Here is a 15,241-nt window from a genome sequence, read left to right on the forward strand (position 1 = left end):
CACAAAATATGTAGATAAATAGATATTTATATAATACATGTAAGTATATAAATACATGGAATATGTGTGTGTGTATATATATGTATATATGTATATATATAATCCTGTTGGTTTGGGATCCCCATGGATACCAAAATTCCGCAGATGCTTAAGTCCTTTATATAAAATGGGACTTTTACATATAACTATGCACATCCTCCCATATATTTTAGATGATCTCTAGATTTCTTATACTATCTAATACAGTGTAAATGTTCTATTAATAGTTATAGTATATTGGTTTCTTATTTGTATTTTTTTCAAATATTTTTAATCCACAGTTGGTTGAATCTGCAGATGCATAATCTTCTGATTTTTTTTTTTGGTAATGTCACTCTACACTACTTCCAATCTAGTCTTTTCATTGACATTAGATCAAACTAAAGTGATTGCATAGGTTTCATCACCTAAGACTTACGCACATAGAACTGAAATTTCTGAAATTTATATTTTATAGCACAGTTCTTTTTATAGCAAATGTATTTGCTTCATGGCAGTTATTTTAATATTCTAATGATATAAATTTATTTTAAATTCTTGATAGTGAAAAATAACTTGATCAGATTTAATAACCTAAGTAGTTTTAGTGTTGGAATTCACAGAGCGCTTTCCCTAATTTAAGGAGGCGGGGTAGAAGAGGGATTTATTCCTAATGAAAACACTACATAAAAGCAAAATCCAAGAGAAAAATTCCACACTGGGCATAATTGTCCTGACAGTTCCTTTTTGGCCCTAAGTTTAAAAATATATTCCCCAAGGGACATGGACGAAGCTGGAAACCATCATCCTCAGAAAACTTAATACAGGAATAGAAAACCAAACACCGCATATTCTCACTCATAAGTGGGAGTAAAACACTTCTTAAAAAAAAAAAGATGATAGATAGGCTATCTCTGTAATTTGACAAATTAATATAATTCTCCCTATAAAATATGCCTTGATTTAATCACCCTGTTAATATAACTTTGTTTCCCTTGAAAATTTAAAATATCTGACAGTGTCCCTGAGAGTTTGCTGTGGTGCCCTGGAACATCTAAGTGCTGTTTGGGAATCTCAGTTATTACTCTCTTGTGTAAAGTATAAATAAATTGAATGAATGTGTATTATTAGGTAATTCTCACTTATTTGGGGGATAATATTCAAAATTAAGTAATCATCTTTTTAGAAATTCATGGCCTTTGTGAAAAATTAGATTAAATTAGACAAGTAGCCCATTTAGTTGTAGCAAAATGATTCTGAAAGTGTTACTCATATGAAATAAAATTACAGATAGTTTAAAATTGTCCTTATATGATGTTGTGTAATATTTTTAATGAGAACTTTAGTATAAATGTAATTATTATTTGATTAATATCGTTATGAGGATTCTTAAGAAATAAAATATAATACTTCACTTATATTTCTCTATAATTACATGTGTCATGGTTATCGGGAGATGAATGGGTTGAATTCTGACTTTTACTCTAACTGGTGTAAGGCTAAACTGAGCATAGGTAACCATTTCCCTTGCCAGGGATTAGTTTAGGAGTGACTTATGACCCTGTGGCTAATTAAATGTAATGGGAAAGTCAGGGATCAGACTTCTGGGAAAGGTTTCCTCACTGATAAAAAGACTGACAGAAAGGGAAGCTTCTTTCACTGAACACTGCTGTATCTTCATGGGATGTGCTGAACTCTGGAAGCTCATTTTGTGATCATGAGTAGAGATAGCTGAGGAAAAAACCAACAAATTTAGTCCAGCAGGGCAGGAGGGAAGACTTCTGTGTCCATGAGGTAGATGTTGAATTAAACAGTCTCTGAACAAGTCAACCATGTCACTTCTTGCTATGAGAGTATAACTTTTCCTTATATACATTAAGCACCCTTAACTGATACAGTTACTCTTACTCCTTAATTATTGGTGCTATTCGAACTGAAGTTAAAGACTCAGGACCCTTGTGGGTTTCATGTAGGCCTTCAAATTTGTGTTTTGAAAAACACTCCCAAGTGATTCTAAAACCCCTTCATCTTCTTTCTAATCCTTTCCACCTCCATTGAGAACATCTGGAGCAAGATAGTTATGAAATTGAATGAAAGGACTTGGTGAGTGATTAATTATATGTGGGGGTCAGGGAAAAGGAGGGGTCATGGTAACTACCGTGTTTCTGATTTGGGTAACTATGTAGATGGTGCTGCCAGTTCAGGTGATAAGGACCATAACTAAAAGAACAACTTCAGTTTTGTACATTCTTCATTAGAGGTGTCTGGAAACATTTAGAAAGTGATACCAGAAAGTAGTTAGAGCCATAATCCTGGAGAAATATCTAAACTACAAGACTAAGAGATTTAGTAGGTATAGTTGAAACTATGGGTGTAGATGAGATTGCTTACAGGTATATCTTATTGAGTAGGGAACAGAAGAAACTATGAATTTCAGAGAACACTAGTATTTCAGTGTACAGTGGAGGACAAAGTAGTTGAGAAGGAGGAAAAACAATTAGTGATATCAACAGTGACACATCTCATTTTATCTTAGATTTTTCTCAGATAAGTTCAAAGACCTTTGTTCTAAGAACAAATTCTAAGAACTTTGATCAAGATGTAAACTTTAGTATTTTTTCTTTTTAAGTAAATTCTTAAATGCTTGTTTTCCTTTTCAGTTGATCAATTTATGGTGCTAAATGGTAACCTGATGGGATAAATAATTAATATGCCACTCTAACCCTAGCAATTGACTGTCTTCTCTCTTATAAGATCAATTTTATTGTAATGCTTATTACTAGAGATATACTGGTATGGAGCCCAAAACCCCCCAAAATATAAATTTTCATCAGTCCTTGTTTCCAGTCATTAATATGATAATGGAAGTGCTGTTTTAGGACATACACAGAAATATGTATTATTACCTCTTTCATTTTGCTGTTCATAATTTTGTTTTCTATTCCATCCATTCTTTTTGTTATTCCTATTTTTATCATTTGACATATGTTAGCCAATATACTCTTGGCATAAAAATAAAACATTTTGGAGAGTTAGTAGGATTCTGAAACCCAAATAATTTTTCTTGGCTAAGGAATATTCTTTAAATGCAAAAGTCTGTAGAAAAGGAAAAATTGATAACTTCTGGAGAGTATTGTCTTAAACTTTTCACATAATCTGTGGATGCTAACCTAGAATTTTGTGTGTGCATGTGTGTGTGTTTGTATATGTGTCATATTAAAAACACTGTGTAGTGAAAATACCAGCTTTAATACACTCTTTTGTAATAAATGTGGAAGTATAATTTTCAATTAATATTACTGCTAAGAGAATTCCTAAAAGCTATTTGCATGCGTTTTATGCCTCCCTCCAAGTCTCTCTCTCTTTTTTTACACTTCAGTTTCAATAGCACCTGTAATTAAGGAAGAAAACCAAGGCCTGGGAGCTAGGTAGGACTTCCAACTATTGATCTGTGTAAACCCAGTTTATGCTGTCAGGGGAGAAACAGTCAACTGCTGAGCTGCTTTGTCACTGACATAAGCTGAGAGAGGATTTTTTTTTTTGTCTATACTGTTTATACACTAGTCTATAGACCTGCTGGCTGGTTGAATTTTAAAGAGTGCGGAGGTTTAAAGACTTGTCCCCTGAGGGATGCTTCTGCCAGTTGGGAAGCGAGCTGAGGCTGTTTCGCAGAAGTGTGTGCATGTGTGTTGCTTGTGGAGGAAGGGAGGGGGAGGGTGTGAAAGATTGAGCAACTAACTGGGAAGCGTTCTTCTTAATTTGAGTCTTAAAATTGATGTGAAATATATTACTAATTTGTGTATTTAGAGGCAGGTATTGAATTTTGAATATTTGTTCTTTATTGTTACAGAAATTATGTGGACAATTTTATAGGAGGAGGTCCGAATAGTGTTCACATGTATAGTAAAAATAGTAAATAGTTTCACTTTATGAAGTACAAGATAAGGATTAAGCAATGGTCAAATGAAAATGAACTGGTCTCATTTGCAATGAACTGTTTTTCAGTTTACAGAATTTAACTTACTGCAAGTTTAGTGACTTTTTAAACTACATTTAACAAAATATTGTCAGTGGTGAAACAGTTAGCTTTCGCTTAATGTGGAATCTGTGCTCATACTTTTAAAAGCACGTGATTATAAGCAATCCAGGGTACCCTGCCCTAGGAATAGATGATTTTTTTTTTACAAGATGCTTTTCTTTCTGCTTATGTGCATTAAGGTACTTGAAGCTCTCTTAGGTATTGGTGTTGAAATTTTATAACGTTTTATTTTTAGTTGACACTTTATTGTAGTCTACCTTTTTAAAAGAATGCAAGAAATTCCACTTTAAAACACTCAATGCTATATTTATGTATAGGAGTTAAATATTCAGATACTGATGACTTCTGTAGACCTTAGTTTTAGTGGCAAAGAAGTGGTAGCGAAAGTATTGTTCAGTGAGGATGAATGCTGCATTAAGATATTTACTCTTTTTTCTTTTCAATAGGAAACACCCTTATAAAACTCTTTGTCTTGTAAAATTGCCTGACTTCGAAGTTGTATGATGTTGTCTTCAAGTTTAAAGTTTAACTTTTGAATCAGACTTAATTTTAAGTTATTTTTCAAATAAAATAGATTTTTAAGACTTTGTTTGCCAAGTAACTGATAATTATTTGTATTTTATTGTAGTTGTTAATGTGTATGGTTTCTAAAAGATTTTTAAATTATTTTTAATGACTTAAATAACTGAAGGTTTCAAAATCATTCAGATTATTTTCTGTGTTTTATTAAAGCATTGATTTTCATATTAGGCAATTCTTAAATGAAAGTGCACAGAATAGAAGCTATGTTTTTGAAAGCTTGTTTTTAGATACACATTTCTTTAAGAGTGTTAAGATAAAACAATACCAAGAATTGAATCATGTAAATGTTTCTTTGGCTATAGAAAGTCTCTTTCTCTCTCTCTCTCTCTCTCTCTCTCTCTTTTTTTTAACTGTTTGACTATGGGACATGTAGAGTTGTTATACCTCTCAGTAATTCATTCTGCTGCCAACTTCATTCCCTTTTCTCTGCCTGCATTTTAATTGAAACAACATTTATATTTTTGAGCCAGGATCTGTCAGAAGTCCCTATGGCTAGACTGTGGTACAAGTAGCAGCAGACGTAGCTTACCCATATGGTGCGGTGCTTCTTGTAAAATCCATATGGCCTTGTTGAAGGGAATCCCAGCGGGGATGTGAAGGGTGTTAATACCCTTCAGGCCAGGCCTTTCCCCCCTGGGGTTTCTGTGGCATTGTCAGTGCAATCTGCCAAAGCACAAACTTAATTCCTTTTTAATAATCAATTATTTTAGTCTAGGAACCTGTGCTATTTTTCTTAAGGACAAAGAAAGCAACTTTTTTCCTAGAAAATGTCTCTTAAGTTTTAACTGCATCTTAAAAAATATTCTAAAACATTTCTCTTTTTTGAAATTTCCATTTGTAGGAAATACTACAGAGTGTGCCAAAGTTCTGTTTTCCCTTTGACGTTGAAAGGTACAGTATAAGTATCATTTAAAATAAATGTAGCTTATTTTAGTACATACTTAAAAATGATTACATATGCTTTTTTATAAAATAAAATGTCCCGTCTCTTTACTGCTTCTCACAAAAAGGCTAGAGATTGAAAAGAGGTTGAAAATTAATATTTGGAAGACGAAGTCTTTTAAATCACATCTTTTATTTTCTCTACTATGACCAGTTAAGACAAGTCTGAAAACACTATTGCCAATAGGTTCTATTTTTTCCCTTTATTCTCTCTTCTTCAGGTAGAAATTGTGAGCACTAGTAGAAAAAAATATTAATATGACCTTGATCAGAGTCTTAGAATTATGTCTTGATATATATGTTTCCTGGTTCCTATCTCACTTCATCCTCATTGAAAGGACCATCTGTGTCATGCTGTAAAACTCATGGCTACTTGTCTCTCAATAATAGCTTTATAGAAGTAGTGTAATATTATGGAAAGCTATAGGGAAACTTATAGTTTTGCAAATCTTATTTTTATATTTAACTGAACAAATATTGAATGATGAAATTGCATACAGTTGAAATTTCATGGAACATACAGCCCTGTGAGCATAACAACAGATCATTTATTGTTTTTCATGTGATTTTTAAAATATTCTTATTATCAGTTTTCTTAAGAGGGTGATATGAAGGGTTTTTGAAAGAATATTTATTTTAAGAAAATACTTTGCTATAGTGAATATTAGTGAGACTTTATGATTTTACTGTATTAAAGATAAAGCCTTCTGAATGATGGACTAATCAGTACTAATAAGCACTGTTGATGAATGATACTCCTTGCTTTACCTTATCTGAGGAATCATTGCCCTACCCCCAACAAAAAAAGTTACAAGTTTCATATTAATAGTAAGGAAGATTTAGGATCCAGCTACGAAAAGCATATTATGAACCTTGGACACTAGAGGTCACATTTGTGACTAGAGGGTTTTTTGTTTTTTGTTTATTTTTTTTGAGTTTATTAAAGTGTAAGAAAAACCTGTCTCCTTAAAAGTATATTTATTAAATGTTCAGCATTTGAAATGCAACATTTCCTGACAAAACTGTTTGTAGCATTGATACTGGCAGTAATTTATTTCCTTCTGTACAATCGCTGTGGCTATTTCAAAACCAAAGTGTAGGTGTCATGGATATTTTATTTTGGGACAAGGAAGCACAAGTTCAGTTATGGTTATCTAATGGCAAGATTACAGCCAGTACTAGGAAATATATTCATATATTTTAAGTAGAAATGAAGATTCAATGTAACGTTTTATATTGCCCCTTATACCAAAGTGTGACACATATTATGGTAGTATGATACTTCAAAGTTGACTAAAATTCTTTACAGCTTAGCTGGTAAGCCTTTTTTATTTGGTAGAAATTATATTCTTATTTTATACTTGGAAATTTATTTCTCAGTGTATTGATAGCTATACAAGAGAATTCTAGGAAAAAATATACCAAGGATATTTTTGTAGGATACTTTATTGGGTGAGAATGTCAACAGGAGAAGCAATTAAATAGAGTTGGTGGTGGCTACCGTTAGATTCTAAAGCGACATGATTTGCTATCTAAGCAATTTTAGAATAATTAGGAAAAGTGGCTAGAGTTGAAGAAAAGGACTTAGTCATCACTTCTAGCTTCTTCTACAGTTTCAGTAATAATATTTTGATAATTTATGAAATATGAGCACTTTTAGTCTCATGAACATTTATGGTAGACTACCTTATGATTTCCTAGTGAGAGATTAATATATGCAGAACTGTTCAGTCTATGAGGTATTACAACTTATTTTGGTGTTTATATATTTCACACTTGCTTTAGTTTCAGAACATAGTTCTGGCTTCAAGAACCAGCTGATTAGAAAGATGAAACCAATGTCACATATGAATATACTCTTGCTTTTTTCTTGAAGAAAATTGTCAAACAAGATACAATATTTCATAATGTTACTATATTTTAGGGTGTCTCAGAATCAAGTTGGACAGCACTTTACCTTTGTACTGACAGACATTGAAAGTAAACAGAGATTTGGATTCTGCAGACTCACGTCAGGAGGCACAATTTGTTTATGCATCCTTAGGTGAGTATTTGTAGTAAAAAAAAAAAGTGGATGCAAAATAGGTAACTGTATCTCTCTTTTGTACTTTGTTGTGCTTGGGATGAAGAAAAACTTGTTTTCTTTAAAAGCAAGTTGAAAAATAATTTTTCCTGACTTTCTGTATACAGAATCAGTTAAGTTTAAAGATTTACCATTATCATAGTGTAACTTTCCTTGAAAGAATCGATTTTTTAAAGATTAATTTTTTGTAGAATTATTTTTGAAAACTAAATATAAAGAGATGGATTCAAATAATATAGGAGTTTCACCTATTAAATGAAATACAAAAAGATAAGTTAAGTTAATGTATGCCCTTTTCTGTCACTGAACCTGAACTTGGATTTTTAAAAGTGAACTGCGGCTTTAAGACAGAGGTTGCAAACTGATGAACCTGGTAGAAGCGTTTAGAGGTTTTCATTTGGCTACTGGGTGTTTTAAAAATTTTAAAGGACGTTAACCTTACGAATTTTAGGAAGTTTTGTATATCGTTCATATTTCACATTCCTTTTGAAAAGTGAGGATATCTACTATTTCTGCCATGGCAACAATAAACTGGAACTGAATAGCAGATTTTTAGTTGTATCATGGGCTTGCTAGTTTCCACAGGTCTTATCTGTCCTGTCTAATTGCCTACATTATCTGCCTTCATTCAGTAGGTAGTTGAGACTATGTGTCCTGCCTGTGGACTTGGGATCTGAGTTGCTGACTGTTAGGAAGAAAGGGATCTAAAGGTCAGCATCCTTGCAATATGTCCTGATGAATCAGAAATCCAGATGTAGTCTATAAAAATAGGACATTATACTATTATTATAATATGGATATTGGTCAAGCTAGAGTTCTCAGAAATGCTCATAGGAAAAGAAATAACAATTTATGAAATAACATATTACTAAGAAAACTTTGTTATAAAATCAGTCTTTCTGTTCATTTGCTATTACTATTTAGCTACATTTGTATCATTCATTGAGTGTTTGTTAATTTACTTAGAACATTGGTTAGAGCTGGAGAGTTTTTTTCAAGCTTTATTCAAAAGTAAGTGCTTAACTGCTTTATACGTAATAGAATTGTGAATGTGCCCCCGTTCTCTCTTTAGCACAACTTTTTCATCTGGATAACAATTGTGCTTAAAACTTACGCTTTATCCAAAAGAATGTCATGCTTAAAACTGTAGGTTAATTTTTTGAACTTGGAGCAGGTTGGCTGGGGAGTGGGGGTGGAGATGACAGTATGGGCAATGGTGGGGAGAGTTCCTTTCATCATTGTTTCACGCTGAAAGTTCAAAAGCTACAGTTTAAACAGGAGTATATCTTTATGCATTGTGCCCAAGATGGATTTGCCCTGATGGAAAGACCAAAGCTGTATATGCTTTCTTATTTTTCTCAATGAATTTTTGAAACTTTTCATTAAAAAATTCAGATTTACAGAAAAGTTTTCATGGCACAATGAACTTTTATATAAACGTTACCTAGATTCATCAGTTGTTAGCATGCATTTCTCTTCCTCTCTCCTCCTCTCCCCTACTCTCCCTTTCTCTCTCAATACACACACACACATACACACAGACACACACACACACTTCACCTCACCTTTATTGTTTTTGTCTACCCATTTGAGAGTAAACATCATTTTCAGGTAAGATTTGAGTCTGTATTTTATAGCTTACCTCACTGCCTCTCAACTGACCTCCTGATATTTATAATTTAAAAATCTGAGCCTTTTGTTTTGAACTCTTAAAATACTTTGAATACATTGAATTTATTAATCATTTACAAATAATTATTGAATATTTAGAACAGTTTCTGTAAATGTGCTTGTGGAATAAATATTCTTAGGAATTTCTGTTTCAATTGAGGAAAGTAATCATTATTTGAAAATATTTATATAAAACATGAACTATATTTGTTAATCGACAGAAAGAATAGCATAAGGTCCATATTGGCAACCCAATTGTCATTAATTTGTAGGAAACAAACTCTAAAGCAAGTACAATAATCAAATTATTTTTATCTGTGGTTCTAAACTTGTATATGTAAAAGAACCCTGAATGTTGTGGTATATTCTTTAAAGTAGGAAGAGTTTTTAACCTGCAGAAAATATGATTATATTATATAAACATAATGAAAACCAAAAGTAAAGTCATGTATACCAATAAACAGAACATTTCACAGTATTATTGAATATTTTATCTTTTATTTAGAATCATTTTTCCTTTTATATTTATTTTTGTCATTTGACAGTGCTTTTGGTAGATAAGAAATAGGAGGTATCAAAACTTTATGAAAAAGTCATAGAGGAAAGTCTTAAATTTAGAAAATTCTATTCTCCAGCTTGTTTTTCCTAGTAAATTAGAAAAAATATTGACATTTTAAGATTTTAATGGCATATCTTAATATTTTTTCCTGAAAGACAGTATGTGAAGGGATTCTTTGAGAACAGCTGATTTAGAGAATAACCAGTAAGTTAGATAACTATTTAATTTTAATAGTGAGTGGAGGATTCAAATATAATGGAATTCAGCATCTTATTCAGGAAATTGGAAAATTATAGATAGTTAAATGTCTATTTGTAAGCTATAATCAGTGTATCCCCTGGAAAGGAATTTTGATAGATTTCTATAAGTGCTACAGTAAGAGGAGTTATGGTGCTTTTGGTCCAAGTTTATCCACCTGGTTTGATGGTCCGTCACCACTTTTAGCTTTATAATTGTTGAAAGGATGGATAAAACTCTAAACGTCAACTAGAAGGAAAAAATTACTGTGGCAGCGAGAGTCTACATGGAATCCCTAAAAGATTTGTGTATTTGAGCACATAATGATGAAAATGCTTGTATGGTGACAAGCATAGTAAAATTTAAAATGCAAAGAATAAACTGGTGGAAATATATTTACAACCACTATAAGAAAGAGTTAATAGCCAAAATACATAATAAGCACCTACAACTTAATAAGAAAAATAATCTGATAGAAAAATAAGTAAAGCATCTGATAACTTACAGAGGAAATGTAAATAATATATGCAGCTATGAATGGTGCTCAGCATTGCTGAGGGTAAAAGAAATGAGCCCATTAAGGTTAGCAGAATTGAAAAAATTTTTAAATAAGCATGAGGGAGAACACACTTCATATGCTGTTTATAGGACTATAAAATGGTATAAGCTTTTGAAGGAAAATTTAATAGTATCTATTAGAATTATAAAATCTCATATTTCTTCAGTCAGTAACTTCAGTTCTAGGAATTTAAATCCAGGATTATTTCTAAGAGTGAGGAGAAAAGTGTGAACAAAGGTATTTATTATAGCATGGTTTATAGTAGGAAAAAATGCCAATTAGCTAGATTTAGTCATTCCACAATGTATATGTGCTTGAAAACAACGTTTTCAAACAATGAGAGTAACATTCTGGTGGGAGAGAAGGGAAGGGGTTGTGGGACAGAGAGGAGGTTATACTTGAAAAGAATGTTTTCAAGTATACACAATAAGTACATAGAATTTTACCTGTCACTTTAAAGAAATAATAAAAAATAAATGTAAAAGTGTTGACAACATGAATGCCCCTCAGTAGGAATTGATTAGGTATATTATGGTACATTTGTAACCTCCTCTCTGTCCCACAACCCCTTCCCTTCTCTCCCACCAGAATGTTACCCTCATGAGGGCAGGGATTTTTGTCTTTTGTTTATTCATATATTCCCAGTGTCTACAATAGTACCTGGCACATAATTCTTAAAAGACTTAATAGATAATTATTGAAAAAATAAATGAATAGTGCAACATTATTTTACTATTAAGAAAAACATACACACATATATACCCTCACTTAGAGAAATATTTATGATCTGTTGTAACATGGTGAAAAATGTCAAAATAATATTTGTGGTATGTTCTTATATTTGTAGAGAACAAGTTATATGTGTATATAAATGTATATGTATTTTAAAAATAGCTAACACATAAATATTTATATATTAATATATGATTGTATGTACTTATAAAAACATCTAAAGGGACATATCCTGAACTTTTTTTACTTTATTCACTTCAGCATTTATCTACTCTTTACAATAAGCAAAAATCATTTCAATTTTTTCCTGCTTTAAAACTTTGAGATGTTATTATATAGATAATAAACTGTAAATATGGAACTATAGGTATTATATGAAAAATTAGTAGGAATTTAGCTAGATCATTTTTTGCCAGGTAAAATATGTGTGTGTTTGTAGGATAGGAAATTATCTTACTAGTATGTTTTAGTATAGGCACTCCATACCAGTCAGGTGATCATGGTGATATAGCAGAATTAAGAATGGAAATGGGGGCTTGGCGCAGGGGCCCACACCTATAATCCCAGTGCTTTGGGAGGCCGAGGCGGGCAGATTATGAGGTCAAGAAACCCTGCCTGTACTAAAAATACAAAAATTAGCTGCGTCTGGTGGTGCATGCCTGTAATCCCAGCTACTTGGGAGGCTAAGGCAAGAGAATCACTTGAACCCAGAAGGCGGACATTGCAGTGGGCTGAGATCGTGCCACTGTATTCCAGCCTGGCGACAGAGACTCTGTCTCAAAGATAAATAAATAAATAAATAAATGAAATAAAAAGAATGGGAATGGCACAGTTTCATTCAATGTTCTTGAAAATTGGGATTTAAACAGAATAAAATACTGCTAATGGGATGGCTTTATAATCTTTGAGCCAGATATTGATGTTTCTCTGTAATTTCAACACAGAATGTTCAACCAGATGGGAATGATTTGTAAGATGGTTGGAGAAATTCTATTACACCTAAAATTATTTTCTTTTTTCTCCTCCTCCAACAGTGGTTACTTAATTTTACTGTACCCTTGAGACGTGGTTGAAAAAAGTTTGTCTTTTTTTTCTTTTCTTTTTTTTTGAGATGAAGTCTCGCTCTATCACCAGACTGGAGTGCAGCGGCGCGATCTTGGCTCACTGTAGCCTCTGCCTCTCGGATTCAAGCGATTCTCCTGCCTCAGACTCCGGAGTAGCTGGGAATACAGGCCCGCGCCACCACGCCCAGCTAATTTTTGTATTTTTGGTAGAGACGGGGTTTCACTGTGTTGGCCAGGGTGGTCTCGATCGCCTGACCTCCTGATCAGCCCACCTTGGCCTCTCAAAGTGTTGGGATTACAGGCATGAGCCACTGCACCCAGCCTAGTTTGTCTTATTTCATTATGAAGCCAAGACTTAGAATAACTGGTAATTTTAGGGGGAAAAGAAAGGTAGGATTATCTAATGAGCTATTCATACAATGGTTTAGGGTGGTCAGGTCTCTTAATTTACAGGCCAGCTTCCTTTATAACAGACTGTGCTGCTTCCAGAAGTATATGAGAGAAGATCAACTATGCTCATTTTCTGAGTTATTTATGAGTAGCTGGCAAAAGCCTTTTTACTTGCAGTTTTGTAGGAGTGACCTGACTTTTAGAATTCATGTGCTTAATAGGGCCAAAATTTATTGAGAAGTATGATAAAATCCTTGCATAAGCAAGACGTAGATATATGCCTTTAACCATGTTTTCTGATAACAAAAATAATTTATTTTGCTATAGAAAATTTGGAGGATCTAGATAAGTTTAAAAGATAAAATAAAAGTCACGTATATTCGTGAACACATAATTGATGCTTATGTTTTGGTATTTAGTTCTAGTTTTATTTCAAAAGACTTGCTAAGATACATTTACAAATTTTTCTATGGGATGTCAAAGTAAATGATTAACTGTAGTCTTTATTCACAGTTTGTAAAATGAATGAATGCATCTAAAGGAGTTCATAAATTGAAAAAGCTACAATGGCTTTCATATTATCATCCCTAAGTGCCTCAAATGTTTACACATGCTTAATCTGACAATTGTTCATTGCTATTGTTTCTTTTATTGTAAGTTGAGATTTCACACAAAAATATTTCCCTTCTGAATGTTGGTTATGTTTAATCACTTTCTTATATCTTTACCAGAAATGTATTATGACTTTTGGATATTAAAAAATGTTAATACCTTCTTCTTAAAGATGTCTTTTGTGCAGAGTTAGTGCCTTTATTCTGAAGCATTCTCCATTTGTAGCTATTCTACTTTGAGATAATAATGGCTTGATTATCCAGAGTTCGTTGTCAGTAGCAAAGGAATTAATATTCTTAGATAGAAATTAATGTTTCTTCTATCGTCTTTCCAATATCCTAAACATAAATTTTTTTCTATTGTGATAAAATATATTTTCCTAAAAATCTTCTCATTTGTGAGTTATCTTCTACTGTTTGAATTTGCCTTTTAATCCAAAAATTGTAAAATAAAAACATTTATGAATGTCTCTTCAGTTTTTGTTGATATTGAACAGTTTAAAATATTTCAGGTATTTATAAAAGCATAGACATAATTAAAATGCCATACATTTAAGAAGCTTTAGGGTATATCGATACAAAGTAAAATAAAACAGTACAAATTGATAGAATATTTTAATTAGAAATAGCAGAAAATAATTTTGCTTGGATTTCTTGACTGGCAGAGACTCTTTTAGGTTAAAGATGTTGATACTAATGATACTAAGTGGCAATTAATTAACAGCAACGTCATTTAGTGTTTGTTTACCTAGCCAAGTGGTCTGCTTAGTGACATATACATTATTTAAAAAAAGAAACCAAAAAACTCTTCTAGTCCTTAGAGTTCTAAGCTGGAACATTTGTATATAATGCTGTAAAGCGGCTTTTGTCTACTCCTGGATGATGCTATTATAGGACTTGAAATTACTGTAATCTAGATTTACCTCAGAGTTCTAAGAAAATTGCACACTATGCTATGTAAACCATGTGTCCATTTTCTCCTGGATTTAGGTCTTTAGAAGATTTGAAAGTTAGTACATTTCTTTGATTTCTATTTATTTTGTTCACCTTTTAGAAAAAATACTAGAATTTAGGCCTATTTAATATTAAAGTTGACGTTTAATTTTGAGTCACTGTTCTGTTCTTTAGTTCTTTCTATCCTAGTTTTAACAAGATTTCAAAAATATCCTGAGATATTACTAATTTAAATCTGGCAATTGTTTGTACTTAGAATTGTTTCATATGCTAGCAAAAATGCAAGAAATAACTTTTTTACCTAATTTGAGTAACATAATTTTATAACTATAAAATTGTCGCCAAGGGTTCAAAATGAAATACTCCAATAGGGAAGACAGATTTATGTTTAGGGCCTTTGTAGTTCCCCCTCCCCCCTTTAACTCATACCAAACTTGAAGCTTTCACACTCTTCCTTTGGGCAAATCCCTCAGAAGCAGAATGTTTCAATTTTACACATTTTGTGTCAATTTTCCAGACAGAAAAACAGCCTCTAGACATTAGACGTTTTCCTACGGAAAGGCAGTTTCCTTAGTTTTATTTGATTACTATAAGTTAGGTTCCTGCTGATCGCTTAGACTTTAGTGGTTACCTGACTATTTGACAAAAAACATTTCCTTTCCTTTATTTAACCTTTGACTTTTGAATGTAAAAGTTTTATCAGCTCTGTAGTGGAAGCAGAAGTGTGGGGGAAGTCTTCTTACTACCACAAAATGGACTCATGACTTTATGTATATCTCTCTCTTTTGCCTTATGTCTTT

At 32.4% G+C, this 15,241-nt stretch overlaps 1 protein-coding gene across 11 annotated transcripts in view; it reads left to right on the forward strand.

Moving 5' to 3' along the window:
- The window catches only part of DENND1B (DENN domain containing 1B), a 277,692-nt gene that overhangs the window by 98,256 nt on the left and 164,195 nt on the right, over positions 1-15,241 (forward strand). For all 11 annotated transcript variants that reach the window (XR_002520214.2, XR_002520210.2, XR_002520216.2 and 8 more), the window contains exons 4-5: positions 5,481-5,530; positions 7,506-7,625. Coding sequence is in view for 8 of the 11 variants with exons in the window: in XM_017951054.3 (XP_017806543.1) it covers positions 5,481-5,530; positions 7,506-7,625 (170 nt within the window). In the remaining 3 variants the exon portion in view is untranslated. The remainder of the gene's footprint in view (positions 1-5,480; positions 5,531-7,505; positions 7,626-15,241) is intronic.

Source organism: Papio anubis, chromosome 1 (genome assembly GCF_008728515.1).
Source record: "Papio anubis isolate 15944 chromosome 1, Panubis1.0, whole genome shotgun sequence".
Lineage (NCBI taxonomy): Eukaryota > Metazoa > Chordata > Mammalia > Primates > Cercopithecidae > Papio > Papio anubis.